Consider the following 17,919-nt stretch of genomic DNA (forward strand, 5'->3'; position numbering starts at 1 on the left):
CTTCAAAAGGTCGAGTGACTGTGAAGTACCAAGAGAGTGAACAGTTCTGATCGGAATGCCCTGTTGCCCTGACGATTCCTGATGGGGACCCCTACGCTTTCTAATTTGCAACAATGATTTAGATTCGGAAGCTCAATGCAAATTGTCCGATTCACAGATACTAGTTGAGAAAAAAAGGATCGAGAAAAGGGGCAGCACAATGATCTACAAAAGGAGCAAAGTAAACTGACATCAAATGAAATTCAATGTTGATAAGAGCAAGGTATTGGACATTGAAATAAAAGTAATAGGAGGCATTTGCAACTCCATGAATGGTGTAAAATTAGCCCAAGGGTGGCAGTGAATGGGAGTCTCTGGGTGTTAGATCTGCTCTTACTGCGGGCCAGAAGGCAAGGCAAATAAAGTGAACTACATTGCTAAAATCAGTAGAGTGCAACTCAAGTTATTATACTGAAATCACCCACTGCATCCAGTTTTGGGTCACTGAGACATAATGGAGCTATTATAAAGTCTGGAGGTGATGCAGAGAGAAGTCGTGTGGCTGACCCAGGGCAGCAGAAGAGTGATGTCTTCGGAAAAAGTGGAAAAACTTAGGTTCTTCACTCTTGAGCAGAGATAGCAAATGGACTTTATAGAAGGTAAATAAAATGATAAACAGCACAGTAAAGATAAATCCAAAGTGTTACCTCAAGTATGGCAAGAAAGTAGAACAAGAGACAAAGCTTCAAAAGCGAAGAAAGTCAACTATAGGACCAACATCCAGAGGTTCTTTACACTAACAGTGATGAGCTCTCGGAGTAGACTTTCATGCAGGATAATGGAGACAAAAACTTTGAAGACAGTTACAAACAGTTGAACAGCGCAATAGGAGGCACTATCTAGTAAAACTAAAAATGGACCTGGTATCCTTCCTCAGCTGTATTCATCTTAAGTGAACCTCCAAAAGAGATACCAATTGTACAATTACTCCCAAGATCACATGTATTAGAACCATCGAACCAGAGAAAAAAGTTACGGCACAGAAAGAGGCCATTCAGCCCATCGTGTCCGCGCCGGCTGAAAAAACGTGCACAAGACAATCTAGAATGACAATGTCGCCCTTACAAATTCTTTACCTGCACGAAATGTTTTTGAAACATGGCAGAGGAATGATATAGTATGGCTGATGGAACCTAATTTACAGTCTCCCAGTGATGCATTTTGACTGGAGAAACCTATTGTACAGACTCAACAGAAATGCAACAGAGAATAGAGTAAATAATCAGTTAAAGTTGGAGATGAATAAATAGATATAGCAAGGAAAACAACATAAAAAGTGAAATATTTCATGAAAGAAAGTAGATAAACACAAAATGAACAGTTGGTGGGTGTGAAAGGTGATTAGAGATGTCTACCCACAATGCTGCAGGAATGGCGCATGGCACATTTTGGGCTGGATTTTATTTTCCCGCCCCCCAAAAAAATGGCAGCCCGCATTGCAGGCCACTCACAGCTCATTTGAACGCGCCAATCATGTGGCAGGGGCAGCCTCAGCGACACAGTGAATGATGTCGGCTGATTCATAAATTAAAAGGCTGGAGCAGAAAAGGTCAGGTGTGTCTGCAACACCGCACCAACCTTCAAGCAGCACCCTTGGGAGCCCCTGTGCCAATGACAGACGTCCGAGGACGGGTGGCCCCACGGTTTAGCGATGCCGCCCTGCTCACTCTCCTCCAGGCTGCAAGGGCATGGCGCAAGATCTTTTTCCCCAGCGATGACAAGAGGTCCTCCCACCCTGACCAAGCCTGGACGGAGATCGCAGGGAGGTAAGCTGTCGTGGGGTCATCAGACGAGACTGGGTCCAGTGAAGGAAGAGAGTCAACAATCTCATGCGCTCAGCAAAGGTAAGTGGCACGTTGCAAAACTTCTGTTTGACCTGGGTGCCCCTACACAGTATGGCACATGAGTGCCACTGCCATGTCAAAGACAGGGAGGTGGCAAGCTGCATATGTGCATCAAATCACCTCGTTTGTACCTCAGAGCATGTCACACCCACGACAGGGCGAGTCCGTATACCAGACAAAGCATCCCCTAGCCAATGTTGAAGCACCCATGTTGTTACAACCCATATGCTGATGATTGGCAATCCGGAGAAGAGGCACTGGGAGCTAGCCGGGAGCCAGGGAGCCCGTGCTGTTTCGGATGCGGAGATTGGGGTCCCGGGTTAACGGAGTAATTATTGCCAAATGATTCCTAATTGCCTTTCATATGTGAATACTATGCGGTCAACATGGCGACATTCGTCCCTTAATACCTAAATGGCTGTTCTTCACAATGTATCTTGCAGAGCAATGCTCCGAGTCAGCCTTGGAGGCCCTGCAGACATCGCACACCTCTGAGGAAGAGACAATCTCAGAGGATGCACCATCCCATGACGCTCTTACAGCTTCCACCAGCGCAGATACAACCACCGAGGTGGGTAATCAATCGGTATTAGATTCTGGGTCACAAGCTGGTGACAGCACCACACGCCCGAATAGCTGGCTTAGGCTGAAACAGCCAAGGCCTCCGACGGTCGGATGACTGTGGGTGTCCCGGCCCATGCTGAGCCCCAAGCTAATGATGAGCCTCTGGTATCGGCAGCACTGGGAATGCTGGGAGGTGCATGAAGAGGTAAAGCAACATCTGGCAGAGATGCCGGAGATCATGCGCAGCCTTGAGGGGATGATGGGGGAGTCCACCCAGGCCATGACAGCTGCCATGTCCCAGGCATGTGAGCACGTGGCTTCATCCATGGAGAGGTTGGTGACCCTCACGGAGAGCCAGATTCCAACCCTTGCCTTGGCCACAAGCTTGACGCAGCAGTGGCTAGGCGAGAGGGGACCAGGGGCCTGGAGAGTGCCTCAGCTCTTGGTCCTTCTCCGGAGAGGAGCAAGGTTCCTACGAGCCTTGAGAGGGAGGAGGGGAGCCTGGGGCCCCCCCCCCCTCAGGGTGATTCCAATGTGGACACCGGCTCCCAGCGGAGGGAAGCTGAGGGAGTCCAGCTTCAGCAGCCACGATGCACAATGACAGCCCTGGTTCAGGAGACCTCAGGTAGCCAGGGTCCTCCAGGCCTCAGGCGCGCAGAAAATGACCGCCGATGTCATCCCAGACCAAGGAGCGTCCTGCTCAGCAGCCTGCCTCCAATCCAGCTGCTAGCACAGAGGTCACACCGTGACTGAGTGCCCACAAATGTTTTAAAAAGACACCTTGACACAATGGGTATTCAGGGGTGAAACGGCTATGTAATATGCAATATCAGTAAATGTGCTTTTTGGACAAGTGTAGCCTTTCCTCTGTGAAGAATGCATGTGCCCATATACTGATTATGTGTCCTCCCATTACACCTGTAGCCTGACAGTATTGTCACTGTAAGTAATATCATTGCCATTCCAATATGCATGGTGTGGCACTGCAAGGGCAATGGCTCAGTCTGCTGCTGCCATTCATGTTGGAGACACAGATGTTAAAGAGGCAGAAGACTTAAATCGAGATGCAGGACAGTGGTGCGTGGTGTGAGGAGCATATGTGGCACTTCAGGGACTGTGGAAGCGCTCACTGATCTGTCCAACATCCCTAGCTCACCATGTCTGCCCTCCATCAATGCTGTCCATGCTCCCAAGCACGGCTGCTGCTGATTTCCCTCTGTGTCCTCATCATCCGTGATGTCTCCTGCTCCCATGCTTCTTCATCCTGTATTGCAATGTTGTGCAAAACACAGCATACAACTAAGATATGCCCAACTCTGTCAGGTGCATACCATAGGGCTCCACCCGATCTAATTGAGGCAGCGAAAACGCATGTTCAGCATGCAGATGACCTGCTCAATGGTAGCTCGGGTGGAGCAGTCAGGCGTTTTAATGCTCTCCTGCATCGCTGCTGGGATTCCTCACTGGCGTCAGAAGCCACGTCAACAATGGGTATCCCTTATCCCCAAGAATATACCCCTGAAGGTGAGCGGGGGGAGTGAACAGCAGCGGCACCTGGGACTGACGCAGGATGAAGGAGTCATGGCAGCTGCCTGGGAAGCGGGTACACACTTGCAGGAAGTGCCTCCTGTGGTCACATACTAGCTGCACATTGAACGAGTAGAAGTCCTTTCTATTGAGGTGCGAGGCTGGTTGTTCCATTGGAGCCTTGATGGCCACATGCATGCAGTCGATGACCCTTTGCATCTGTGGGAATCCTGCAATGGCCCCAAATCCAATAACCCTCTCGGCCCGATTCTCAGGGTCTGTGCTGAAGTGCACATTGTCGCCAGCCCTCCTGTTCAAGGCATCAGTGACCTCCCCGATACAGTGATGTACTTCGAAACCCCACACAAGTCGCCGGTGGATCCCTGGAAAGATGCAGAGGGGTAGAAGTTTAGAGCCACAGTCACTTTGAGGGCCAAAGGCATAGGGTGACCGCCAAAGCCCAGTGGCTGCAGGTCATTATTAAGCAGCGCGCAGAGATGTGTCACCGCCTCTCTGGACATCCGCAGAAGTCTCCGACACTGGTACTCGGACATCAGCAGGTACATTCACCCGGGTCCTATAGATCCGCTGGTGAATTTGAGCTACAATAAACCTTGGTGGCTGCTGCTGCTCGCATCTGGGAGCTTCCACATCGGCTGTGCCTGCCTCTTGATTCCGCCTCTGGCGGATATGCCTCATCACGACACTAGTATCCAGAAAGACAGGGTGCACCATCCCCATCTCCATGATCGAGCTCAACTCTGTTCCTTCACAAGGTCAATGGCACCTATCTGGGCAGAGAGTTATGTAAATTCGAACTTCAGCTGTGTTTCAGCATTAGCTGTAAGGTATGGCATGATACTGCCCGTCTTAGCTTTAAATAAGAGCGAACCAGCCTGACCACCGTAATATCATTCCATGTTGCCTGCATTGGAGCACTGGCAACATGAGGTTACAATGTTTTACATTTGTGCTCTTCACCCCACATAAAGGGCTCATCCACTTCCATTGTTTCCCCACCCCACCCCACCCCCAACCATCATTGCCCAAATGCAGGATGTGCCCCCTCACCACTCCTCCTCAGCCATTCACGGGCGCAGGGTGGCCCCCTTTACGGATCAAGGATTCTCCCCCTCTTCGTTTAATGAATCAAATGGATGCAGAGTCCAGACCCCCACCAGGCGAATTAACTCGGCTTCGCAAAGAACAGGTCAGTACTTTCCGACCTTCACAAGCTCGGAGGACGCTGGCCTCCGGGGCGTGAACCTGAAGGCGCGCGAGTGCTGCACGTCCAGCTGAAGATCCTAAACTGATGGTTGAATCGCACCGGGATGTATAATAATGGATGCAGAGAGGCTGTCTGCATGTGTAAAGTTGGGTCCTGTTGCCAAGCGGCAGGGGGGCCCCCCCACACAGAGCCTCGCTGCCACCGGGAAGATCAGGCCCAGCAATCCCAGCATTGGCCTCCGTGGTGGGACGCTGCCTCAGCAATCTTCCGGCGCCCAGCGCCCCCATCCCGGCCATGGGTTCCCAAAAATCAATCCCGACTTCGTTATACTATGGCAGTGGCTAAGCTGTGTCAGTAGCTCAATACCAATTGCTAAAACTGCTCTTTAACAATGAGATGGAGTGCTTCAGGAGGGAAGTAGCTCCACAGTTCTGATCTAAAGACCACCACCTCTCAAGGGCAATTAGGGATAGGCAATAAATGCTGGCATTGCCAGTGACAACCACATCACGTAAAAGAATGAAAACAAAACACCGACTGCAGCAAAACAGTAGAGATTTTAAAAGAGCGATGCTTTCCAAATTAAGATAATACAAAATGTAATTCAACTGCACAAGAACATTGAAATATTAATTCAAAAACTGCTAGGTAATGGTGAAACATTAATTCAAAAACAGCACAGTAACAATGACATTTTAATTCAAACACAAACAGTACAGGTCACACATGATGTTTTTTTTTTGGGGGGGGGGGGGGGGACAGTGTAGAGGGAACTTTACTCTGTATCTTACCCCATTTTTTTTTTCTCAAGGTGGCCTTTATACCCCAGGCCCCTTTTATATATTTCATGTTAAGGGGCCTTTATTCTCCATTTAAACATTTTAAAATAACTATTAAAAACAGATAAATAAAACAAAAACTCAAATTAAAATGCCATTCTCAGCGTCAATTATGCACTCCAGTCCCTGCGGTGCCCACCAGTCGCGGAAGGCCTCAAGTGCGCCGACAGACACCGCATGCTCCTTCTCCAGGGACACCTGGGCGCGAACGTAACCATGGAAGAGGGGCAAGCAATCAGGGAGGACAGACCCCACCACACAACATGGTGCAGCAGACCACTTGCACATGATTACTTTAGTGACTGGCTGGCAGAGGCTCAGGAACAACCGGCTGGGGTGGCCTTCCAGCTCCCTCAATGGAGACAGCCTCAAAAAATGAGCAAAGAAAACAATGTTTAAAAATGGGAAGGGGCAAAAAGAATGGGGTGGAAAATTGTTGACCAGTACAAAGGTTCAATGTAATTTACACACTGAAGATCACAAAGTCCGAGGATTAATATAGATTTACCTTCAGATTCCATGCATTGACATGCAGCTTAGTTGAACAAAATATGCAATGTCAAATTATAGCATTCCTACCTTCCCAGTTCTTCTCCAATTTCATAAAACTCCTCCACCCTCTGCTGCTTAAATAAAGCCATACCCGATATCCTCATTCATAGATGATTCAACAAACTATATAATTCAAGGAAGACATTCACAATCCATTTCCATTACACGGCATCAGGCACCTATAAAACAAAAAACTTCTTAGAAAACGTTGTAGTTACGGAGGGCAAAGTATTCAAATTCCAGCCCTCCCCACAATTAATGCTTATTTAAATTTAACTATGAAAGTATAACTTAGAAAACATTAGAAACTCTACAAGCTCATCACTGCATAAATGGATGATGGGTATACTGGAGAAGTGGGATACATTAGTCGGGATCATGTTAATGAAGGACATTTTTATCAACTCAAGATCATACTTTTAATTCAGTCAATTACATAGAATTTACATAGTATTAACAGCAGAGAAACAGCTATTTGGCCCAATGGTCCAAGTCGGTGTTTATTCTCCACACGAGTCTCCTCTCACCCTTCTTCATCTACAACCATCAACATTTCCTCTCTTCCTTTCTCTTTCATGTTTATCTATCTGCTCCATGAATGTATCTATACTATTTGCCTCAATAGCTCCATGTGGTAGCAAGTTTCACACTCTAACCTCTCTCCAGGTAAATAGGGAATTCAAGAGAACCTATCAGAACTGTTCTGTTTCTCTAGAAATAAAAAAAAGTGTTTAGTTTTCACTTTTTATGGGCTTATTAACCAGAGTTGCTACTGTTAGTGATTCGTGTATCTGTATGGAGAGATCTTTCTGCTCCTCCACCCCATTTAGACACTTATTCTCCAAGGAGTATGTGACCTCTTTATTCTTCCCAGCAAAAATGTAATGCTGCGCAGCTGTTATGGACAGATGAGAGATGATAGGGATGGTTCCTCCACCTCTTGACTGACCGAAGAAAGCCGTTGATTTTTAAAAAGGGTTTTTTTTTAAAAACCCATGTGCTTTAATTATCAAAAACAAACAAATAACAGGTTTTCTCCAAGTTTAAAAAGGAAGATTAATTATACATTATACAACACCCGCTCTTACACTCCTATAGATACATACATACATACATACACATACTCTCAAGAAAAGATAGAGATTATAAAGATAACATGCATTAGGTGTAATGATTTGTAAAGAGCTCTCTGTTAAACTTGCTTTTCCCCAGGGTGAAGACTTGAAACGGTGCAGGCCTGTAATCTTTTCCCTTGTTCACTGAAGAAAGACTTGGGAGGTTCAGGAAGATGGATGCACTGTTGCATCCTGTTATATTCCAACCAAAGGTCAGTGGTGAAGTCCTGGTATGATTTCTCAGGTAGGGAGTTCACAACCAACTCCAGTCTCTGTCTACATGTAGCTCAAAACTGGTAATCCTAGGCAGGGTCCTTTCTCTTTGATGGCATCGCTGGATCTCCTTTGTCTGCCCAGAATATACCTTTACTAAAAGCTCCTTACCAGAAACCTAGTTTCTGTCATGTGAATATAGTTTCTCTTTCCATTGTCCTCATAAATGGTTTCGGATGGTGAGGCAACTATTAGACAATGGGGTCCAGATGTCATTCATCCTCATCTCACCTTGATAAAGTAGGGCTTTTCACATCCATTCTTATGAAACTGAGTTTGGAGTCAAAAAAGTCTACGACAGTATTGTTAACCCAATCAGTTGCAGAGAAGCAGCCATTACCAAGAAAGGGTTATTTACATTTTAATGATTTCTCCAAGACTTGTTCAGACATGAAAATTAGCTCAGGGTTCTTGTAGCTCTATGTGTATTGGCAGGAAAGGTCACCTGACCTCTTACTCCATTTTTGTTTACAAGAAAAATTTCAGTTTCGGGTTTATTTCACAAGTTCATTTTATAGCTCATAAGTTCGAATTGTGTGGCGTGACACACTACAATATCTATCGAAGTTACATGTCAATACATGCTCATTCTAAAGTTAATTAATGTCCCTGTACTTTGGTTGTAGTCCTCTTTATTAACTGCAGCCCTCAATTTGGAGTCATCCACAAATTTTGAAATCGTACTTCCAATTCCCGAGTCCAAATCATTTATGTAAATAGTGGTCCCAGCATCGATCCTTGTGCAATCTGCTGCTCGTCTCCCGACTCCACATGCTATGCTACTTCTTCAAATGAGTTTAAGTTTGGTCAAGTATGTCATTTTGAAAAACATGCTGACTATTCTTCAGTATATTTTCAGTTTCTAGATGTTTTTCTATTCAATCTTTGAGTAAGCATTCCATTATTTTTCCTACCACAGATGTTCAGCCAACTGGTCTATAGTTCATTAGACTTGTTCTCTCTCCATTTTTAAATATAGGAATTACATTAGCTGTCCTCCAGTCACCTGACACTATACCATTTTCTAATGATTTTTTATAAATATCATAATTTGATTCAAAATTCTGACAATTAATTTTTAGCACTAAATTATGACTAATGTATTCTGTATGACGCTTAATTTAGATTACTGGATAATTCAAAGTTTTAAAGCATTTTCAAGTTTTTAAAAATGACTTTGATGCATCAAAAGTAACATTGAGACAACATTGACTATTACAGAACAAGAAGAAGTGAAATAATCTCATCCACATCAAAGCTCTATCCTCAGTGGTTTTGACTGTTTTATGCATTAGAACACACCGGCTCAACTCAGCTAGCCATCTCCTGTATGGGTCAATAGGTTTAAGACCCACTCCAGGATTTGAGCATGTAATCTACTGGAAGATGATCAGGGAATTCCTCCAGTATCCAGGTCAGCATTCTGCTCTCAAGCTCCATGCCGGAAAATTGATTGGGTCGGTAATCTGAGGCCAGCACGACCAGCAGGTGGCTTATCAGAAAATCGGCAAAGAACTGCCCGCTGTTTTTGGCAGAAAAATCACACCCACCATTCTCCAACAAGCCAATGGTTCCAGTGTTGGTGCAGGGCTGTGGAAAGTCTCACTAACCATTTTGTGCTCAAAAAGGTTACTACTGCTTTTGTCTGTCTAACAGCAGCCTCTGCACGCCAGGTATAGGAAGCATTTTGAGAGGTCTTCGAAGAGTTATAAAATATTATAGAAAAAGTGTAAGTCTTTCCTTCAACTTACGCTTACTCACCAGTAACCTGCTCACCGATGCTCAGTTGGGTTCTGTCAGGACCACTCACTCCCAGACCTCAGCAACTCTGGACATGAGCTGAATTCCAGAGGTGAGGGAAAAGTGACTGCCCTCAACATCAAGGCAGCATTGCACTCGACTCAGCATGGCATCAAAAAGTGTCCTCATAAATCTGAAGTCAATGGGGCTTGTGGGCGGACTCTCCAATGGTTGGCACTTAAGGATAGAGGTTTTGATTATTAGAAGCCAGTTATCTCAGCCCCAGAACATCACTGCAGGAAATCCTCCAGGTGGTATCCTAGGCCCAACTATCTTCAGCTGCTTCATCAATCACCTTCCTTCCATCATAAGATCAGAAGTGGGGGGGTTTGTTCGCTGCTGATGGTACCATGTTCAGTTCCCAGTCATAAGTCTTCGCAAACCCGTATGCAGCAAGATTTGGATAACATCCAGACTTGGGCTGGTAAGTGGAATGTAACATTCACATCACACAAATGTCTGCAATAATTATCAAGATGCGACAACCTAACCACTTCCTCTTGACATTCAATTGCATTACCATCAGCTATTCTCCCATCAATATCCTGGGGTCTCGCCATTGACCAGAAACTCAACTGGACCAGATTCAACGATGCCATGACGACTAGAACAGGTCAAAGGTTGGGCATTCTGATGCAAGTGGCTCATCCACTGACTCCTCTAAACCTCTGTGCAACGTACAAGTCAGGAGTGTGATGGAATGCTCGCCACTTGCCTGTATGAGCGCAGCTCCAATAATACTCAAGAAGCTCAAGACCTTTCAAGACAAAGCAGCCCATCCACTACCTTAAACATGCACTCCACCACCATTGATGCACAGTGGCAGCAGTGAGTACCATCTACAAGATGCACAGCAGCAACTTGCCAAGCCTCCTTCAACAGCACCTTCCAAACTTGTGACCACTACCACCTAGAAGAACAAGGGCAGCAGGTGCATGGGAATGCCACCACTTCCAAGATTCCCTCCAGGTCAAAGACTGCAGAGAGACAAGAAGATGGCTTCCCAATACTTATTCAAGGGCAACTAGAGACAAGAAATAAATGCCCACACCCCAGGAATGAATTTTTAAAAACCACCACTGACATTCAGCTTAGACTTACATGTTCACTGATGGTATCCATCTAAAGTAGGGTGACAATGGCAGAGAATACAACTCAGGCAAAACATCAAACACAAAATGCTGGATATAAAAATGCTAGTTGTGCTGACAGCAGATTAAGTAATTATAAAACAAAAGTTTCGAAAAATCATTTATTAAAAAAACTGCAATATTTATGAAATACAAATTGATGGAGTAATAAAGAATTCCTCCATTCTACATATACATGTCATTATAACATCAATAGCCACAGACTGCATCCCCATCTTCACAATCATTTACTATCTTTATGACCATAAGCAGAATATTTAATGTTAAAAGCAATAAAACCCAACTGCAAGCATTGATATTATATTGACCCAGAATTTGCCGCAGCAGAGCATCTCAAAGCACGTCCCATTAGGCTTGCACCCTTCAACTCAAAAATGTTGTGCTCACAAAGTCACTGGAAGTTTTTTTTATATATTTGTTCATGGGACCTAGGTGTCGCTGGCTAGGCCAGCATTTATTGCCCATCCCTAATTGCTCTTGAGGTGGTGGTGAGCTGCCTTCTTGAATCACTGCAGTCCTTGGGGTGTAGGTACACCAACAGTGCCGTTAGGAAGGGACTTCCAGAATTTTGACCCAGCGACAGTGATGGAATGGCGATATAGTTCCAAGTCAGGATGGTGTGTGGCTTGGAGGGGGACTTGTAGGTGCTGCCTTGTCCTTCTAGGTGGTAGAGGTCGCAAGTTTGGAAGGTGCTGTCTAACGAGCCTTCACCAACTTGGTGAGTTGCTGCAGTGCATCTTGTAGATGGTACACACTGCTGCCACTGTGCGTCAGTGGTGGAGGGAGGTGAATGTTTAAGGTGGTGGACGGGTTGCTTTGTCCTGGATGGTGTTGAGCTTCTTGAATGTTGTTGGAGTTGCACCCATCCAGATAAGTGGAGAGTATTCCATCACACTCCTGACATGTGCCTTGTAAATGGTGGACAGGGATTAGGGAGACAGAGGAGAGTTACTCGCTGCAGAATTCCCAGCCTCTGACCTGCTCTTGTAGCCACAGTATTTATGTTCCTAGTCAATGGTGACCCCCCCAGGATGTTGATAGGAAGTGTGAGCCGATACTGGTGCAGCGAGGGAAACAGGGTTCATCTGGGACAAACAGTGTAACTTCTTAACTATGTCAATCTGATTAATCTTCTTAAACAGGCAAAAGACTGAGAAGGTGAATTAGCATCAAATCAAGTACAGGAAGACAAATAAAGAGAGAGGGAAAGAAAGATTGAATTAGGAAAGTGAGAAAGAGAGACAAATGGGAAGAAAACGATGTTAAAATTTGATATTTTTAACATCTCCAACAATTCACAACTTGATGGATTGAGACTCACTTTTTATTGCTCACTTGCTGGGCCAGAGTGGTTGATTGGCAGTTATTTACATTAACACCTCCAAATAGTCATTTGGTAGTACAGAACTTGAGTATTGCTGAAAATAGAGACATTTTGTCAAAGCTTTTCGTCTTGCACTCATCAGGACAATCCGCAAGAATACCAACGCAAGGGAAAACAACGACTTTATACTGTATGAAAAAAGAGAGTGCTGATTGGTTGGAAGTGAACTCTGATTCTCCAAAGCAACGCCTCTATCAATGCACCAGTTTATGGTGACTGACAGTTAACTGCCAAGCTTCGTTTGAAATTTAAGCCAGGCAGCTTGACTGATTCCTCAGGGCAATGCCTTGACCAATTAACCTGCGAATGGTTGTCACTTATTTTGTTTAGCTGAAACAGGTGCAATGTGTGTACATGTTCTTTCTGTCTGCGAAGAACAGGGCCCTGTGTATTAATTTATGTAGCTTCCAGTATGCGCAAATGCGCAACACTGTGAGCCTGACTGACAATCTTAAATTGGTTGTCAGCGTAATTCCTAGCACACTGAGGGTTATTTAGCAAATGTTGTCCAATCGTGGAATCACATCTAATGTTGGACACTGTGTTTTGAGTTTTGCAAGCACGTTCTGCCTATCGCACAAATATGAGTAATGTGATATATGAATTTCAATGCCAGCGTGATGCTAGGTATACATGCCGTATGTCCCAAAGACTGGCGGATTATATCCAACATGTCCCTTCTGCTGTTCACAATGGGCAAGGTACAGGCCATACCGAACCAGCCCGTGCTTGCAAAACTCAAAACACAGTGTCCAACATTAGATGAGATTCCGCGATTGGGCAACATTTGCTAAATAATCCTCAGTGTGCTAGGAATTATGCTGACAACCAATTTAAGATTGTCAGTCAGGCTCGCAGTGTGGCGTATTTGTGTGTACTGGAAGCTACATGTATCAATTCATAGGGCAGACAGAAAGAACACGTACACACATTGTGCCTGTTTCAGCTAAACAAAATAAGTGACAGCCATTCACTGGTTCATTCCTCAGGGCAATGCCTTGACCAGAGTCAAGCTGCCTGGGTTAAATTTCAAACAAAGTTTTGCAGTTAACTGTCAGTCACCATAAACTGGTGCACTCTCCATGGCAATGCCTCTACCACTCAGCACTCTCTTCTCATACAGCATAAATTTGATGCTTTCCCTTACATCGGTATTCTTGCAAATTGTCCTGATGAGTGGAAGAAAATCTTTAACAAAATGTCTATTTTCAGCAATACTCAATTATCACCTCGTTATAAAGATACTTACGCTATTAATTACTAGACTTGACTCTTGGGCAAATTTGATGGATAATCAATGTGCAATCCAGTAATTTAAATGAAAATCATGAGGAAGTTAAGGGTAAAATGCCGTAATTACGGGATTATCTCTTCCTTGCTAAGAGTTCTAGCTGATTTGTACATTAATAATGGCGTGAGTCATTCACACACTGTAGTTTTTCAACAAATTCTGACCATTGTGTTGTCTACATAAACTTAATAAAAGGTAACATTTGAGTAGTGAAACAGTTCTTTAGTAATTGTTAAATCTGTCCTCTCTGCATTTTATATTAGAATGGTTGTGGTGTCAAACTGACATGAAAAATATTTCCATTTCTTTCCATTGCTGTAAATTAAAGATGTAACAAATCACTCAACTGACATATTGTGAAGCATGTTTCAAATAAAACAAAACAAACTCCAATAGGAGTCTAATAGTCACAATGTTAAACCGTTTAATCTCAAGGATCGAATGTCAGATATTTGGGGTTGGAGTTTGCAAGCCTTGGTTAGAATTTTGGGTGGAAGGGATGAAGTATGGCCTGGAAAAGGCCCAGCCAGGGGAGAGTACATCATTGCCGGTAGTACCAGTCCGCAGCAGGGCACCACTCAAATCTGCCCGAACCTGGACAGCAGCAGTGTTTATTTTAAGAGGCAGCAACGTAGCAAAATTACAGGAAAAAAACAAATACATCAGGTCATCAGAAAGTACAAACATTTTACATTTCGGTTGAAAGCAGAAATGTTACCAAAATGACACTTCAAGGAATATAAAGTTGCACATTTACCAACATTAATAAGATTAAGATCTCAATTACTGCATTAAATTGCGTGCATTTCAAACAAAGAAAATAGGTGTGTGTATGTGCATTGGTTTGCATGTATACTCATTCACATTCAGTATGTCTGGTGCATGGGAAGGAGCAATACTGACCTACTTAGGAGGTTAGTTTTTCATTATAAAGTTTTTGTGCAACTTTATAATTTAATAACTTTGGATGTGAACATGATAGATGCAAACTGTAAATGGCATATGAAAGCATAACTCAGTTTTAGTAAAACAGTGATTTCAAGGCTTCAACATAATCGCCATCTTTCATCATACATCATTCAATCCAAATTTCCAACATTTCACCTTGTGCTGAACAAAAAAGACATGCTGTCGAAATTTCTCATCTTCCACTAATCAGGACAGATACAAGGATGCCAAATTTCAAAACGGAGCAACAATTTATCTTCTTTGGCCTCCTTGTCTCAAGAGACAATGGGTAAGCGCCTGGAGGTGGTCAGTGGTTTGTGGAGCAGCGCCTGGAGTGGCTATAAAGGCCAATACTAGAGTGACAGACTCTTCCACAGGTGCTGCAGAAAAAATTGGTTGTCGGGGCTGATACACAGTTGGCTCTCCCCTTGCGCTTCTGTCTTTTTTCCTGCCAACTGCTAAGTCTCTTCTACTCGCCACACTTTAGCCCCGCCTTTGTGGCTGCCCGCCAGCTCTGGCAATCGCTGGCAACTGATTCCCACGACTTGTGATCAATGTTACAGGACTTCATGTCGCGTTTGCAGATGTCTTTAAAGCGGAGACATGGACGGCCGGTGGGTCTGATACCAGTGGCGAGCTCGCTGTACAATGTGTCTTTGGGGATCCTGCCATCTTCCATGCGGCTCACATGGCCAAGCCATCTCAAGCGCCGCTGACTCAGTAGGGTGTATAAGCTGGGGATGTTGGCCGCCTCGAGGACTTCTGTGTTGGAGATGCGGTCCTGCCACCTGATGCCAAGGATTCTCCGGAGGCAGCGAAGATGGAATGAATTGAGACGTTGCTCTTGGCTGGCATATGTTGTCCAGGCCTCGCTGCCGTAGGGCAAGGTACTGAGGACACAGGCTTGATACACTCAGACTTTTGTGTTCCCTGTCAGTGCGCCATTTTCCCACACTCTCTTGGCCAGTCTGGACATAGCAGTGGAAGCCTTTCCCATGCGCTTGTTGATTTCTGCATCTAGAGACAGGTTACTGGTGATAGTTGAGCCTAGGTAGTTTAGTTTTAGTTTAGTGATACAGCACTGAAACAGGCCCTTCGGCCCACCGAGTCTGTGCCGACCATCAGCCACTCTTGAACCGGTTCCAGAGCGTGGTCGCCGATATTGATGGATGGAGCATTTCTGACGTCCTGTCCCATGATGTTTGTTTTCTTGAGGCTGATGGTTAGGCCAAATTCATTGCAGGCAGCCGCAAATCTGTCAACGAGACTCTGCAGACACTGTTCTGTGTGAGATGTTAATGCAGCATCGTCAGCAAAGAGGAGTTCCCTGATGAGAACTTTCCGTACTTTGGTCTTTGCTCTTAGGCGGGCAAGGTTGAACAACCTGCCACCTGATCTGGTGTAGAGGAAAATTCCTTCTTCTAAAGACTTGAACGCGTGTGAGAGCAGCAGGGAGAAGAAAATCCCAAACAGTGTAGGTGAGAGAACACAGCCCTGTTTCACGCCACTCAGGTTGTGAAAGGGGTCTGATGAGGCACCGCTATGCTGAATTGTGCCTTTCATATGGTCATGGAATGAGGTGATGATACTTAGTAGCTTTGGTGGGCATCCAATCTTTTCTAGTAGTCTGAAGAGACCACGTCTGCTGACGAGGTCAAAGGCTTTGGTGAGATGAAAGCAATGTAGAGGGGCATCTGTTATTCGCGGCATTTCTCCTGTAGCTGATGAAGGGAGAACAGCATGTCAATGGTCGATCTCTCTGCTCGTAAGCCACACTGTGCCTCAGGGTAGACGCGCTCGGCCAGCTTCTGGAGCCTGTTTAAAGTGACTCGAGAGAAGACTTTCCCCACTATGCTGAGCAGGGAGATTCCACGGTAGTTGTTGCAGTCACCGCGGTCACCTTTGTTTTTATAGAGGGTGATAATATTGGCATTGCACATGTCCTGTGGTTCTGCTCCCTCGTCCTAGCACAGGCAAAGCAGTTCGTAGAGTGCTGAGAGTATGGCAGGCTTAGCACTCTTGATTATTTCAGGGGTAATGCCGTCCTTCCCAGGGGCTTTTCCGCTGGCTAGAGAATCAATGGCATCACGGAGTTCCGATTTTGTTGGCTGTACGTCCAGCTCATCCATGTTGGCAGAGACTGGGTTGCATTGAGGGCGGTCTCAGTGACAACATTCTCCCTGGAGTACAGTTCTAGGTAGTGCTCAACCCAGTGGTCCATTTGCTTGCGTTGGTCAGTGATCGTGTCCCCTGATTTAGATTTGAGGGGGGCGATCTTCTTGATGGTTGGCCCAAGAGCTCTCTTCATGCCATCATACATTCCTCTGATGTTTCCGGTGTCTGAGGCCAGCTGAATACGACTGCATAGGTGTTGCCAGTAGTCATTTGCGCAGGGCCTGGCTGTTCTTTGTGCAGCGCTTCTGGCTGTTTTAAGTGCTATGGATGTTAACTCGCTGGGGGCTTTTTTGTAGTTCAGCAGTGCAATGCGCTTAGTGGCTATGACAGGTTCCAGCTCTTCAAAATGAGATTGAAACCAGTCTGCATTCCGCTTCACACGTTTGCCATTGGTGGTCATGGCTGACTCATAGATGGCGTCTCTGATGTGGGCCCACTTGGTCTCTGCATCCCCTGTGGGAATGTTTTGAAGGGCTTTTTCAAGTGAATTTAGAAATTTTTGTAACAGCTGCGGATAAGAAATTCTGCTCGTGTTGATGCGCGGGTGGCCCTTCTGCTTGGAGTGATGCAGCTTCTTTGGTTTGAGTAACCTTGCTGCACACCAGGGAGTGGTCGGTGTCGCAGTCCACACTGTGGAAGCTGCGTGTGATTTGAACAGTTTAAGGAGGCTCGCCTTGTGGTGATGAAGTCCAGCTGGTGCCAATGACGTGATCTTGGGTGCCTCCAAGAAACCTGGTTATAGGGTTTAGTGTGAAAGAACAAGTTAGTGATGCAGAGGTTATGATAGGTACACAACTCAAGCAGTCTCTGTCCATTCTCATTCATCCTTCCAATGCCATAGCGCCCAAGGCAGGAGGGTCATGAGTCATGGTCGGCCCCAACCCTGGCATTAAAGTCCCCCAGCAGGAACAGATGTTCGGTATTGGGGATGCTACTAATGATATTATGGAGTTCCTCATAGAACTGGTCTTTATCCAGGTGGGGAGCAGAGTGTTGGAGCATAGATGCTGAGTAGGTGTACTGTACCAGAGGCAGTGAACAGTCGGATGGACAGTATGCGTTCTGAGCCATTTGAAGGTGGCTCTATCATGATGAGCAAAGAGTTTCTGATGGCGAAGCCCACTCCATGCTGTCTTGGTTCTTCAGGATCCCTACCCTGCCAGAAGGTGGTGTAGTCTTGCTCTGTTAG

The 17,919-nt window shown here is 45.4% G+C and overlaps 1 protein-coding gene across 3 annotated transcripts in view; it reads right to left on the reverse strand.

The window, feature by feature from the left end:
• The window catches only part of dapk2b (death-associated protein kinase 2b), a 160,287-nt gene that overhangs the window by 132,903 nt on the left and 9,465 nt on the right, over positions 1-17,919 (reverse strand). For all 3 annotated transcript variants that reach the window (XM_068015279.1, XM_068015278.1, XM_068015280.1), the window contains exon 2: positions 6,621-6,772. In XM_068015279.1, coding sequence (XP_067871380.1) covers positions 6,621-6,697 — 77 coding nt within the window. In that variant the 5' untranslated portion in view covers positions 6,698-6,772. The remainder of the gene's footprint in view (positions 1-6,620; positions 6,773-17,919) is intronic.

Source organism: Heterodontus francisci, chromosome 35, assembly GCF_036365525.1.
Source record: "Heterodontus francisci isolate sHetFra1 chromosome 35, sHetFra1.hap1, whole genome shotgun sequence".
Lineage (NCBI taxonomy): Eukaryota > Metazoa > Chordata > Chondrichthyes > Heterodontiformes > Heterodontidae > Heterodontus > Heterodontus francisci.